The 14,678-nt window shown below is 34.9% G+C and overlaps 3 protein-coding genes across 6 annotated transcripts in view; 1 reads left to right on the plus strand and 2 right to left on the minus strand.

The window, feature by feature from the left end:
* Nucleotides 1-2,281: 2,281 nt before the first annotated feature.
* Nucleotides 2,282-7,512, minus strand: LOC143205185 (solute carrier family 12 member 9). Its single transcript, XM_076418307.1, has 12 exons — nucleotides 7,085-7,512; nucleotides 6,898-7,032; nucleotides 6,691-6,825; nucleotides 6,440-6,636; nucleotides 6,172-6,385; nucleotides 5,963-6,116; nucleotides 5,158-5,273; nucleotides 4,897-5,104; nucleotides 4,628-4,826; nucleotides 4,004-4,566; nucleotides 3,664-3,951; nucleotides 2,282-2,639 (listed from the first exon to the last, which is right to left on the minus strand). Exons 1-12 carry the CDS (start codon nucleotides 7,338-7,340, stop codon nucleotides 2,456-2,458), a joined length of 2,649 nt encoding a protein of 882 aa, XP_076274422.1. The 5' UTR covers nucleotides 7,341-7,512; the 3' UTR covers nucleotides 2,282-2,455.
* Nucleotides 7,513-9,305: 1,793 nt separating this feature from the next.
* l(3)04053 (lethal (3) 04053) lies at nucleotides 9,306-11,105 on the minus strand. 3 transcript variants are annotated; one of them, XM_076418346.1, is made up of 8 exons: nucleotides 10,706-11,105; nucleotides 10,434-10,655; nucleotides 10,250-10,382; nucleotides 9,991-10,197; nucleotides 9,861-9,923; nucleotides 9,646-9,806; nucleotides 9,497-9,588; nucleotides 9,306-9,446 (listed from the first exon to the last, which is right to left on the minus strand). In XM_076418346.1, the coding sequence occupies exons 1-8, from the start codon at nucleotides 11,008-11,010 to the stop codon at nucleotides 9,436-9,438; spliced, it is 1,194 nt and encodes a 397-aa protein (XP_076274461.1). In that variant the 5' UTR covers nucleotides 11,011-11,105; the 3' UTR covers nucleotides 9,306-9,435. The 3 variants fall into 3 exon arrangements, with proteins under 3 accessions (XP_076274461.1, XP_076274460.1, XP_076274459.1); XM_076418345.1 differs by having other exon boundaries at nucleotides 9,316-9,588; nucleotides 10,250-10,379; XM_076418344.1 differs by having other exon boundaries at nucleotides 9,316-9,588; nucleotides 10,706-11,104.
* Nucleotides 11,106-11,721: 616 nt separating this feature from the next.
* LOC143205191 (uncharacterized) overlaps nucleotides 11,722-14,678 on the plus strand; it is a 31,492-nt gene continuing 28,535 nt past the window's right edge. Inside the window, exon 1 of one of the 2 annotated variants that reach the window (XM_076418322.1) lies at nucleotides 11,722-11,860. The gene's annotated coding sequence lies outside the window, so the exon portion shown is untranslated. The remainder of the gene's footprint in view (nucleotides 11,861-14,678) is intronic. The other variant, XM_076418324.1, reaches the window with a different exon arrangement.

A 14,678-nucleotide genomic window follows, 5' to 3' on the forward strand; every position in this document is an offset into this window, starting at 1 on the left:
CTACACTAGGAATATAGAACAAAACAGTTAAAAGAAACATCCCCCACGACGCTACAACCCGTTGAAATTAAATATATAGACAGTTGTTAATGTTGTCTACGAAAATAGAAACTGTCTCGTTGAGCGTAAAGATAAAATAGATTAACTGCTCTCCTATAACCCAATCAGTAGCGGGGTAAATGCAATCTGACCTTCAATTTCAATGGCTGTCTGCTTTGCATCATATGATGCCCCACATAGGTATCATTTTCAATCAAATATAGATAAGAAAAATAGCACCCACTCTAGAAGAGATGTTATCTATAATATTCCACGCAATATCTTTCAAATTGGAAATAATATTGATATCGTTATTAGTAAACCATCAAATATAAGCCATGATTCACCAGAAAATAGTTTCAGAGGTGTGTGATGTTATTATATAACAGGTTAATTAAAAAGTCTCCGACCTGACACATAGATGGCGCTACTAGAATTAAATCCATATGTTTTTTAGTTAACCCTAACCCTCAAAAGGTTCGTGTATAAATTTGACAGCTGCCGGATCAGTAGTTTGTGAATTATAGCATTTTGAGTGAAGCAACTTTTAAAGGGAAAAAATACAGTTGAAGCAAAAACTTCGCTTGAAGCCGAGTTTCCGGACACTGCCCCAGGAAAATCAACCATCAGGGATTAGTATGCTAAGTTTAGACGTGGTGATATGAGCACCGAAGACGGTGAACGCAGTGGAAGCCGAAAAGTGGTTGTTACCGACGAAAACATTAAAAAATTCACAAAATGATCAATTTGAATCACCGTGAATTGAAATTGAATGAAGTAGCAGACACTAAAAATATCAACTGAACGTGTACATCATATCATTCACAAATATCTGGGTATGAGAAAGCTCTGTGCAAAGTGGGTGCTGCATGAGTTCACTTTTGACCAAAAACAACGACGAGTTGATGATTCAGAGCAGTATTTGAAGATGATCAAGCGTAGTAAACCCGAGTTTTTGCGTCGATATGTGACAACCGATTAAACATGGCTCCATCATCTCACTTCGAAGTCCAATCGATAGTCATCCGAGTGGACTACACACGGTGAACCCGCTCCAAAGCGTGGGAAAACGCAACAGTCGGCTGGCAAGGTTATGGCGTCTATGTATTGGGATGCGCATGGCATAATTTCCATTGACTACCTTGAAAAAGGAAGGACCATCAACAGCGACTATTACATAGCGTTATTGGACCATTTGAAGAACGAAATCGCCGAAAAACAGCCGCATTTGAAGAAAAAGAAAGTGCTGCTTCACAAAGACAATGTACCGTGTCACAAGTCAGTGAAAACGATGGTAAAAACCCATGAATTGAGCTATGAATTGCTTCCTCATCCACCGTATTTTCCAGATCTGGTTCCCAGCAACTATTTCCTGTTCTCAGATCTCAAAAGAATGCTCGCTGGAAAAAAAATTTCGTCGATTGAAGAGGTGATTGCTGAACTGAGACCTATTTTGAAGCAAAGTATAAATCGTACTACAAAAATAGTATCGAAAAGTTGGAGGGTCGCTATAATCAGTATATCACCCTTGAAGGAAATTATGTTGAATAAAAAAACTAATGTTGACAAAAAAATGTGTTTTACTATGGTAGGCCGGGGACTTTTCAATTGACCTGTTATTGAGCAAAATGTGTTGGTGTAACTATCGCTTCTAAAATAATTAATAGCAGACAATCTAAAAAATATAAGTTGAGGAAGACCAGAAAATTAATAGAAATTGTGGTAACAACTCCCATGACATCAGAGACCGGACAATATTTCTCAACACTGAGGCGAAGTGAAAACATTTCTCAGAAATTCAATGAACGTTTACAAATTTAATGAAAGTGATTACAGCACTTGCGAACAGAAAAGAACGTAATAGAGACTAAGAAAAAATAGGCAATAGTCATTGCAAAAATTACAGAATACCTTTAAAAAATTAAATTATAATAGAGCCTGATAAACAAGGGTATGGCCAAAGTACATCAGAATCATCATATAACAATATATCATAACAATTATCATAAGTTATCATAAATCAAACTGGTTAATTAAGGTGCGAGGAAACTTGGTTGCTTGTCATTTAATTACTTGCATGGTCTCCATGAAATGTACCAATAATTGAATGTTAAATATGTCTAAAATAATAAACATTTATGTTTATTATAATGTGGCTTTCGAAATAACCACTCGAAAATCGACCAAGTGCACAGAGTAACAGCGGTTGTTGAAAGAATGAAATGAAACAAAACCCTTAATATATTTTGTAATTTTTTATTAATAATATAAATTTACTTTATGTAATGTATACGAATATAAAAAGTCACAGATAAGTCATATCTGTGAATATCAAAAACTAAAAGTTAATATTTATAATACAAGATAATGCAATATAACATTTTTATTTATTGTAAGCCTATGTCATGTTGCTCCATCATAGAGTCGTTGAAGTCACAATACTAACTCCACGTACGAATATTGTCGGAGGCAAGTTTTGCGACAACATCGACAAATTCTCATGGTAAACGTCGTTGATTTCATCTGTCGGTGGCAACGGTGGTAAATATAAAAATGTCAACGCGGTATCAGCGGACTCTGGCATAATGAGATCGTTGAATCTAGAATAATTAATGCTAGCTAAGATTTATTTTTAAAAAGTATAAATTTGGTTATAAACATAAGACGAAACTATAAGAACTACATTAAATGAACAGTTCTAATTATTGTTAATAATAATAAGCCCTGGCAAGAACTAAAATATGTGGTTACAAAAATTTTAAAATTCAAGTAGTAGGCTATGACAAAAAATTAATGACATATTTAAATGGCATCGTTTAAGATCGGTATTACCATAGAGAAATAACCGAACAAATAGCAACACGTTACTTTTTAATGTTTTATAATAAAACATTCGAAAAGGGCAACAACAAAAAATGGCAATAATTTAACATCAAATCAATTTATTTTTTATAGGAATTTCATGATTATTAGCAGTATATTAACCCTAGCCCTGGTTAGGTCCCTTCGGCTATTCTCGACATTATTCGATACTGACCGGCACAAAACACTTGTTGCCCAACCGGCCATTTTAGCATGAATTCCAACGATTTTGCAGATATGACGAATGTATTAGAGAGAATGCAGTGATCTAATTTTATCAAGAAAAATATACACAGGTGGTAACACAAGAAACTAAGTAGAAATACAATGATTTGACAAGAAAACACAGCAACGAAGGAAATAAGAACTAAACATAAAAAAGTAAATATGTTCTCTAATGAAAATAAAATTTGCTTTTGCTTGGATGTATAATTGTTGATTAGGTGGATTAAGCCTCCAAGGAATACCATAGACCAATGTAAATAGACTAAAATAGTCCTTCGATAATATATGCATTAGATACATTGTAATGTTAAAATAAATTGTATTTTATAACATTTTTGTTTCATCATTTTGTTTATACTAGAATGTTGCTACATATCAAAACTGAAATGCCAAAGTTAAATGCGGCAACATTGCACCGTTTTGACGTCATAAATAAAGATGACGTGAGATCACTGCCACTTTGGATAAACTATAGTGTTATATACTCAATCGATAAAAAAGGACTGATTGATCTGACCAAAGGAAAAATCTACTTACGTCGCTACGTTAGTTCCGGAACTTTCCAGCGAATCAGCCAAACCCGCTATGGGCACTATATCGGCAACGATTCGCAGTTTCTTTAGCATGTCATACAGTTTATCGATGATTTTCTGCGTGGAATCATCGGCAATACAAATCCTCAGCTTCAGCTTGCTCCACAACGGCACCATGTTAACTATACAAGCCAGTTGCATCATAAACAGGGAAGTCGTATCGAAAGCGTCCATCGATTGGGGATTGTGGAAGTTTATCGGCCACACGTCAATGTATAACTTCGTCTTCACGCTGGAAACAAACAATCGATGACGGAACACTAACAAAAGGACACTCACCGTACATTTTCGGGTCCTTCTTGAGTTTGGCGAAGTTTCGACACAGACACAGGTTCTTGTCGAGTCTCAGGACGTCCCTCATCATCTGCACGTACTCCACGGACGACACGTTATCGTTCGAGTTGACGGGGAACATCTCCTCGTCAAAATCCCGATTGACGTACGGGGAATGCGCGTCGGCCAGGAAATCGACGGCGTCGTCCTCGTCGTCCAGGAACTTCAGTATCACGGTGTTCGGTTTCATGGCGCCCATGCCGCTCAGCCTCATCAGATGCTGGAGACCCTCCCTCAGCGTGTTCGCCACCGTCAGCTCGACGAACGCCTTCACCTTAAGATGGTCCACCAGATTCAACCAGTGCAGATTCATGTCCGGCGTGGGATCCGGCTCGTCGTCGATATCCCGTTTGACCACGTGGCCCAGCACGTAGAGCCCGCCCTTCTTGAGGTCGTTGATGAAGTCGATCAGCGGGCACGCGGTCCTGGGGCTGTTCACCAAGAGCAATATCTGCGGTCTCCAGAATTTCACATGATCCTTACGCGAATCCAGCAGCAATAGGTACTTTCGAACCTGGAAAACAAACGACTCTCGTAAGAGCGCGATCGACGTCGATCCGTTTACCGCTGCTCACTTGATGAAAGATCAAAGCCTGAGAGATGTTGCCCCAATCGACCTCTTTCGATGGCGAAAACAAATGTAGGAAGATCACCAGTAACAAGCACAGGAGGATACTGCATGCAGCGTAAATTAAATTGATAACGAACATCATTATTAACGTGCCTAACAAACCGATGAGAGCTGTATGCCATGTGAAATAAGCAAAGGTCGGCCTAAAATGCATAAAACAACGATTATTTACCTTTTTAGTGAGAGACGGAGGACTGCCTGACGGTAATTTACCTAAAATTCGGAGCGCCCGCCCATTCCAGACCCAAGCACGCTAGATTTGTTGCTAAATAACTCAACAAGAACAGTACTGAGTTCAGCTGGGCGATCAAATTCAGCGAACCGATCAACAGCACGATCTGCACCAACAGAGCTGATATCAGAACCGCAGCCACCGGGTTTCCGTTCCAAGTACCACGGGTGATAAAATTGAGGGAGGACCCTAAAAAATTCAGACGTTACATACCCTCCAAATATTCTACCTGAACTTTTTACCAAATATATTGTCCTTGGCCAGAGCTTCTAAAACCCGTGAACCGCCAATTACGTTGCTCAAAGCCGCAGACCATGTTGCGGTGAATAATCCAACTGCCACGCTAGCTGGAAAGACGCTAAAAGTACATAAAAATAAATAACCCTGCATGTTTTAGCCCCTTAAAGCACGAGTTTTTTTTTAATATGTCGTAAAAAACCAATGAAAATACCCACACCTTGGCATTTATATAAATAAAAATCAATTGGCGAAGCTGCAATTGTCCAGACAAGATTTGACAAACAAAAACGTTTAAAAAATCGTACGGAGAAATGAAGAATTCGTAGAACAAAACATACAAATATAGGATAGAAGCTTAAATTGGCACACTGGCAACCATGGTTTGCGTGTGCGAATCATTAAAGGATCCGGATAAACAGATTACAGGTTTCTTTTCTTTCTTTAGACTTCAAATTTCGTGATATCTTTGTGACAGATTATATTTGTCATTTTTGTATTTATTGGCATAAAATGTACATAACAGCAAATAGCGATATTTTTTAAAATAATTAATTGTGCATAACATACTGAACAAAGGCAATGTAATAAGAAAAATAATAATAATTAAGAAAAATAATAATGATAATTAAGAAAAATAATTATAGTACTCAGATGTGTTCGACGAAGAAAACTTCATTCAAAGATCGCATTCTAAGACTGTCTATTCTGTGATTGGTATGTTTTAAATTTGTCTTAATTTGTATATGTTATCAACAGATAGCGGTGAAAAAACGATAAAATAAAATCATTTAAAATATTGTTACATACCTTACTCCTTCTAAATATAAATAATTGTTCTGTAACAGATCAGTGTGACTTGTCCAAGCTACTAACAGGGACATAATCAGATAAATAACCAGTGTAAAGGAAACAGCGGACAACGTGCCTCGAGGAATGGATTTTGCAGGATTCTTCAATTCACCTGCAAAAAAATAAAATGAATTTTTTGACTACCCTTTACACCACCAGCCACATACCACTCATATTTGCGCCGGCCATAATACCAGTAACACCTGAGAACAAAACTCCAAATACTGTGGCAAAGGTCACCAATTCTCCTTTAGCTGTGTAATCCCTACCGTAGTGCTCAAATAGATTGTTTTCTAAAGATTGCTTAATTAAGCCGGTATATGTCATGTTTACATGGTAAGTCGCGTTCTGAATTAGTGTATTGGAATCTGGAATTGGGACCTAAAATGTTTTGGTGTTACGGGAATGTGTATATGTTAATCAGGTAAGACTTACTGAAATTTCCCCTTGATAAAGGAAACTGAAAAATGTAATTCCCAACGAGATACAAACAATGGCCAATACAAAAACCGTAGTTTTTGCAAACATGGCCGCACCAATAAGGCAAATTATTAAGTTACCTATATTGAGCAAAGAGCTGTATAGAAATTCCCACCATCGACCACCAGGAATTACACCTTTTACAAGATATCCTATATAAATTGTTAGAATGAACCCCAATTGACACTATTTATAAATACTTTTACCTGAAGGTCCAAAATTCTCCACCAATCCTTCAATACATCCAGATATACAAAGGGCGCTGCTTACCACATTGGCCAAGAAAAACAAAGTGCCTATAGAACCTCCAAATTCAGGACCTAATGTTCTACTGATCATAACTGATTACAATTTAAGGATCTACATTGTGTTGTATAAAAGAAATAATATAAATTGAATTACTGAAAGGATACAATAAGCACCCCCTCCTTCTACAGCTCCATTTGTAGATATTGCACAAACAGAGCTCACAGTAAACACTAAAATTACATAAGCTATCACAAACTGAGTTAGTGTTATCAATAATCCTGCATTTCCAACAATATACCCTACAAATAACAAGGTGTTAATTCACATAATATTAACAGAAGAATAACTTACCCATGCGGAGGAAAATCAATGCTGAAAACATAGAAAGGCTTACAGGGGCAAACACACCTGCAAAGGTACCTAAAGTTCTTGCATTAGATTCATCTGATAGGGCGCCCAGTTCAATATAATTAAGGTGGCTTTCATCACTTGTCGGTTGATTTTTGCTGAATATCCCGGAAATTCGTCTCATTACAGACGTCCGACTGGTTCTCACGAGGGGCGTATTATCCACATTAATAGAAGAACCTTCCGCGGGCGCTAACATATTTGAAACCAAATTTATTTATTATAAAAAATGCGATTCTATCACTTAATCTATAGAAATGAACATCGTATGATTATTAATAATACATTAACCGAAAACAAAGAACTGTAAATAACATAAAATAAATAATCAACTGTCAGAATCAGCTGAGTAAATGTCAAAAAGAAGAAATTTATGGTGTTTTGGTAAGGAAGAATTTGACATTACACATTTTTCTTTAAAGAGTACTGATTTAAACTATCGAATATTTCCATTCGTTACTAATTTTTCAACTTTTCGGTTTCGAATGAAGTATTCATTCAATATTCAAATTTTGTTCAATTCATCATACGTCATTCAAATGATAATAATAATAATGCAGCTCATTAACGGTAACGACTTCTAGGCACTACATATATTTTAATTATTATTTAATATTGTAATTAAGTTGTAGTCTTAAATAGCTATTTAATAGAATTTCATTGCAGAATAACTATAACTTTCTTTTACTAACCAAGATATATTTGTATTGGGCCTACAGCTTAATGTGGGCTCGGCATTAAGGCTACTGACTAGTGAATGGCCACCTTCTTCAACTTCTAACTTAGAAATAATGCTAAAAGATAGCCGGCCCTACCCAGCATGGAGTCGGTTACTGGAATGATTATTTCTTGTCTGATTTTACTGTTGCCAAGGAATATAACATTACAATAATGAGCATAAAGTAGATCAATGCACTGGTAGGTTTCAAACCCCTGGCTACCGTTTACAAATATGATTACGAGCATTCGACTACCAACAAATGAATTGGATTGATTACTACTTTTTTTAATATTGAATTTCTTACGACTATCGAATATTTCGATAGATCCTATCGTTATTATAACCACACACAATAGTTAACAAATTGTGTTGCGCTACGTCATACAACCAAACATGCATTTTCTAAAGAGTTACCTTCTGTAAAACATACGAAAATAATATTTTCCCAAAGCTAGAAGCAAATTACCCCTTCAATACTTTCTAATTAAAATTTCAATGTTCCTAATTAAAAGTTCGATTACCTCTCATTCGATAGTACCTATAAATATGACAGTAGTTTTTTAAATAAAATATAAAATTATGCCTTTTAAAATAAAAGATATCAGAAAAGACTTTCCAATTCAAGCCAAACAATTATTTATTTGTAATTTACATTTTCATGTTTTCTAAAATATTGTCTTTATTTTATCCTAACCATTTGAGGATGTTTGCATCCAACAAGATAAAAAAAAGTATTTATTTTAGCTCGCACCGTTGCCAGATCGTTGTTTTATATTTTGGAAATATAAATGTGAAGGGTTTCAAACAATAAAAGCTTTTATTTTACTTTTGAACTATTTCATTTTTTTGAAATAAGATTAGATCGGCAGTATCGCCGCACCATTGATTCAACAACTTACCACTTCCCTTTCCTAAAATAAACAAATATAATTTTTTCACACATTTTGCATCAAATAAAAACGAAATAATCCATCAGCCACCTACGATTATTAAAAATTACCAAGACAGATAAAATACAGTACTGAGCAATTAAAATAATTAAAGTACATGTCATTGATATGTAAGTCATCTCATAAAAGCTCTCAAAATTGTGAGAATAAGAAGGGAATGAAATAAAAAGATGATATGTTAAAAAACATTTTTAATATAAACACCATTTTTTTCCTTTAACATTGTGGGTATACATTTCGATATTTTTTAGTTACAATGTTCAATCGAACAAAAATCTTACATCGTTAATTGAAAATTCCTTCAAGTATATTCTTAAAATTACCCTAAATGTCAATGAGGTTTGAAAGAAAAACAAAACAATACTGTTTTCATAACTATTAAAGCTCGAAAATGACAAATTATATAATGTACATATATACATACAAAATTATTCGGGTTAGCTTCATTAAAAATAAAGGAAGTATATAAATACATTGTTACTAAGCATGTGATGAGGAAAGAGAATTTGATTTCACAGTTTCACTTACTAAACGTTAATGTTTCAGACAAATGAACATTTTTTGGTCTTTGTGACTGAAAGCTCTTATTTCGACTAGATATCAGAGATTTCAAATATTTGTTCTTAGTTTTTAACTGAAAAAAAATCACTTATAGAGCTGGTCCCGTTTGATCGTCAAAATTACCAGAAAACCTATCAGGTTTCTCTTCTATTCTGTGCATATTTTCTAATGTTGCTGCCATCATTTTTAAATTATCTACACCTGTTAGTAATTGTCTAAAACAACGACTTGTTTTAATAACAAGCCTCAATAAAACAAATACATATTCATACCTGAGGGAGAGTTCCGCAGTACTAGCTGCAGTTCTTAATTCTTGAGCTAATCTGCTTGAAGGTATTTCATTCCTAGATCTCCAAACATGATCACTACCACCCACAGCACCTTCATTCATCCTTAATAGTTGGTTTTCAGATTGTAAGTGTGATAGCTGCCCCTTTAAGAGCATATATGTTTAAAACCAAATTCAAACAACAAATTCTTCAGTTACCTTTAAAGATTTAATTTCCTGCTTAAGCCTATGTACAGTATTTTCAGCAATAGTTGCTTGTCTCTAAAAAGTGAGGCAAATATCCTTTCCGTCCCTTTCACAATACTTAAATAATTTAAATCATACATACATTACTTCTGTCAGCCTCTTCTTGACATTCTGAAACCTTTTGATGAGCTATAGCCAACTCTGAGCGAAGTTCCAAACATCTTCTGCACGATTCTGGTCTAATATTAATATTGGATAAAGGTTCAGGTGGTGAGATTGGTATACTATCATTTCCTGGTCTCACAGGACCATCAGTTAAAAAGTCTGGCAAACTTTGAGAATTTCCCACCTTAAATAATAAAATATCAAGTATTATTTATGACTGTATTCTGTCATTATACCTCAGATACAGGAGTGGTTCTTGGCAAATCTCCTGAGACATTAGCAGTAACTGGGAGATCTAAAGGGAAAGGATTACCTATAGAAAGCCCTGGCAAGTCTAATGGGATTGGTTCACCAGCAGGACTGGACCTACTTTAAAGTTATAATAAAAATATCAAATAAAATAATTAAGAATCAACATACTTAGCATTTAAATGTCCATTAACATTATTTGTAGTGGTAAAATCTGGCAAGTCTAATTCATAGGAGGGGCTTGAACATGTCCTGTTACCCAAGTAACATTGTTCCATGACTAGATGATCCTGAACAAAATCAGGTAATGCTGATGAAAATTCACTGCTTCTAGAGTTATGTGCTGTTTTCTTGACAGTTTCAGGTGGTGTTCCATTTTTCGGCCTGTTATCTCTAAAATATACAAAATCCTAACATAAAATTTATAAATAACATAAATCTACCTGAAAACTTTTGGCCTTGCTCCTAAAGATTGATAATTTTTATTGGAACTTGTACTATCCCTAAGAAAATGTTTAAATGAAAACGGATTGTCTTCTCTACGATTATTCGAATCCCTAGATGAATTAGTACTTTCCGGTTTACCAGAACTCGATTGCCCTTGTGATTCTAACCTGTGGCCCTTGACTTTGTGCACACAATCATCTCCTAAATCCAATCCTAAACCGCGAGAACCGTTACGTTCCTGACCTTCGCTCTCAGACTCGGAGTCAGAGTTTTCATTTTTGTACAAAGATTCGCGAGACATATCAAAACATCCATAAAATAACGGCCGAAATTGTTATTATTTTTGTTTTCCTCACTTGGCGAACCAATGACAGATGTCACACACTCTCCTTATAGGTTAGAATTGTCAATGGGAAGCCAATAACATATTACCGTGTTTAATAACTGAAAACTATTTGAAATATTTAGGTATGTGTTAAATAGCACCGTTATGTTTGTTGTTTTTTCATTAGATTCGAATTAGATGTAATATTTTTAGGATTATCAACTAACTTTATAGGATATAATGATTGTATAGAATAATCGCATATAACTTGATGTATTAGATTGTTTAATAAAATATTAACGAAAAATATTGTGTTTTATTAAGGATAATTTCAGTTTAAAAAGGTAGATATTTTTAAAACTAACATATAACTTAACTCTAATAAAGTTACAAAGCACGCATTGGTATATATGCAACTAATAAAACAATAAGTAGTAAAGTTTTCCCAATTACATTGAAAGTAGAATTAAATGTTTATATTGTGATAATTATTTATAATACTTTCGCGGGTATTTACCTGCTATATTGGTTTTAACGACTATCCGCTGTCGTTCTTTGGTTTGCGAATAACATCGTATGCCTTCATCAGAAAATATTGAGTTAAACGTTATGAGTACGATGAAGGATTTTTTATTTCAAAACGCACTGTGTGTGTTAGCAGAGCGATAAAATGTTACAACAAAAAAACACACAACTCGTCGGACTTTCGCAGTCATCCGCGGTAGTTGGAGGAAAGATCATTGAACGTGTTTACGCTGGTTTTGTGTATGACACAGTGCAACTTTAATTTAAAAAACGGTTTATAGTCCTGTAAATGATCAACAAGGTAAGGTTCTTTTAAATATAGGTATTAATTACTCATTATTAGACAGAATGTACAGTTCCAGTAAATTATAAATTATGCTCAAACATGAGATTGTTGAAAATGTAGTTTTTTGATTTTTTAAAAATCGACTGACATTGCAACTGCAATTATTTTTAGAATTATGAATGAAATCAGATGTGGTTGTTGTGTGTTGCCTATTTGCAGTGTGAGCCTTAATTTAACTGAAAAACTTCGAAATAAAAGGAAACACGTATCAATAACCTGATCAAAAGACACAGTAAACGATTTTATGTAATTCTATGTTTTGTTTATAGCAAAAACGAAGCAGTTATCATAGTTTTTCGATAATGATATTATACGGTTCATGGTTTTTTTTTGTCGCAATTCAAAACAATTTTCCAGTTTTGTCCAGTATGTTTGGTCCGTTATTTCTCGTGGGAACTTTAGTTAGTGTTTTGGTGAGCCTGAGAAAAAGATAATTCCTCGCCAAGATAATATAGGTCAAAAGACTGAAGTTTGCTAATGATCATCATAACTGTTGAGTTAAAAGGTTGTTTTTTTTCAAACAGAAACGCACAAATGTTATGTTCGTCCGTTTTAATGATTTTCAGTTTATATTTAACATAATAGAAGGAAATTCTGTTCCTAATATATTCTCCGGATTCTATATCCGGACCACACAATAGGTGGTGGATAGCAAAAGCAATTTATACAGCTTAACCATCATTTCCGCGACATGTAACACGGCGCTTTATTTTTAAATATAATGGAAGCTATTTCACGAAATTCTCTTTAGCCTTTGAATTAAACGCTGGATTGTCATTTGAATGAAAGGCAGTTGAATTTTTTCCTTCAAGAGTGATACACTGATTATAGCGATCCTCCACTTTTCGATACCATTCTTGTAGTACGATTTGTCAATTTCTTCAAATGCGGCCGTTTTTCAGTGATTTCGCCCATCAAACGGTCCAATAACGGTATATAATAGTCGCTGTTGATGGTCCTTCCTTTTTCAAGGTAATTAATGAAAAGTATTCCATGCGCATCCCAAAATACAGACGCCATAACCTTGTTAGCCGACTGTTGGGTTTTCCCATGCTTTGGAGTAGGTTCATCATGTGCATTCCACTCAGATGACTGTCGATTGGACTTCGGAGTAAAATGATGGAACCATGTTTCATCCATTGTCACATATCGACGCACAAACTCCGATTTATTACGCTTGATCATCTCAAACACTACTCCGAATCATCAACACGTCCTTGTTTTTGGTGAAATTGAGCTCGCGCGGCACCCTCTTGCACAGAGCTTTCTCATACCCTAATATTCGTGAATGATGTGATGTACACGTTCAGTTGATATCTTTAGAGTGTCTGCTATTTCATTTAATTTCAATTTACGGTCATGCAAAATCATTTTATGGATTTTTAAATTTTTTTCGTCGGTAACAACTTCTTTTGGGCATCCACTGCGTTCACCGTCTTCGGTGCTCATTTCATCACGTCTAAACTTAGCATACCTATCCTTGACGGTTGATTTTCCTGGAACAGTGTCCAGAAACTCGGCATCAAACCAAGTTTTTGCTTCAGCTGTATTTTTTATCTTCAACATTTTTAACATTTTTTTCACAATAACAAAAATTGCTTCACTCAAAATGGTATAAATCACAAACTAATGATCCGACAGCTGTCAAATTTATACAGGCATCTTTTGAGGGCTAGGGCTAACTAAAAAACATACGGATTTATTTCTAGTAGCCCCATCTATGTGTCAGGCCGGGGACATTTCAATTGACTTACATTTTTGCATTTTTTTGTTATGTAGATATCTTCGTTCTATCACTTTCTATTTTTGCCTCTCGCCACTAACGCTAATATATAACTCAATAACACTAAACGGAGCTATCATTTTATGTAGAGCAATATCTGAATCATCCAATTTAACAATTAGGTTATGTTGTTTGCACTAGTGCATCCGAATTTCACCAATGGAAACACTTTATGACACTTTATGGAAAATCACACTCAAGGACTGCATTAAAATTGTAAATTTGTAATCATTATTATCTTGAAAAGAAGTATTTTTTAAATGTTTTACGACAAGATTCCACAATCATATTTTCATGGCTTGTGAATTAATCTAGGCGATGTATCTTGGCTGCTACAACATTGTACATGGCTAACTTGAGAGAATCGTCCTTCTGCCGTCTTGTGCGGATATACAGAATACAATCACACAACGGAAACACACCATCACACACTAAAAACAGTCGATAGTCAAAAAACTAGCGACTAAAAATAATAATTTTTAGTTAGTAATTAGGAATAGTTATTACTATTTTAAGTCAATTCGTGATGTCAGACGAAGATGTACGAATCCTTTCCTGCATAAATATTATATTTTCCAACGGTAGTATAAACGAGACGGAGATGTACATATTCCTTCACGAACTAACTTTAAAAAAGAAAAGGAAAAAAATAATTACTGAATACTATTAACGTGCAATTAGTAATTTCATTTTAAACTCTGTGATGTGAGTGTTATGGTGTATTATGAACTGTTGAAATCTGGTGAAATAATTGATAATGATCGCTACCGATAACAAATAATCAACTTGAATCATCCATTGATGAAAAAACGTCCAGAATGGGCCCGAAGACACTATAAAGTAATTTTACAACACGATAGCGTGCCGTCTCATAAAGCAAAATCGGTTAGCACTTGAAAGTACTTGCATGGGACATATTATCGTACCCGCCGCACTCTCTAGACCTTGTCCCGTTCGACTATCAACTTTATCGCATTAATGGGATACGCG

This window comes from Rhynchophorus ferrugineus, unplaced genomic scaffold (assembly GCF_030347505.1).
Source record: "Rhynchophorus ferrugineus isolate W39M unplaced genomic scaffold, kcgeb_rfMv2 rfM11, whole genome shotgun sequence".
NCBI classification, from domain to species: domain Eukaryota; kingdom Metazoa; phylum Arthropoda; class Insecta; order Coleoptera; family Curculionidae; genus Rhynchophorus; species Rhynchophorus ferrugineus.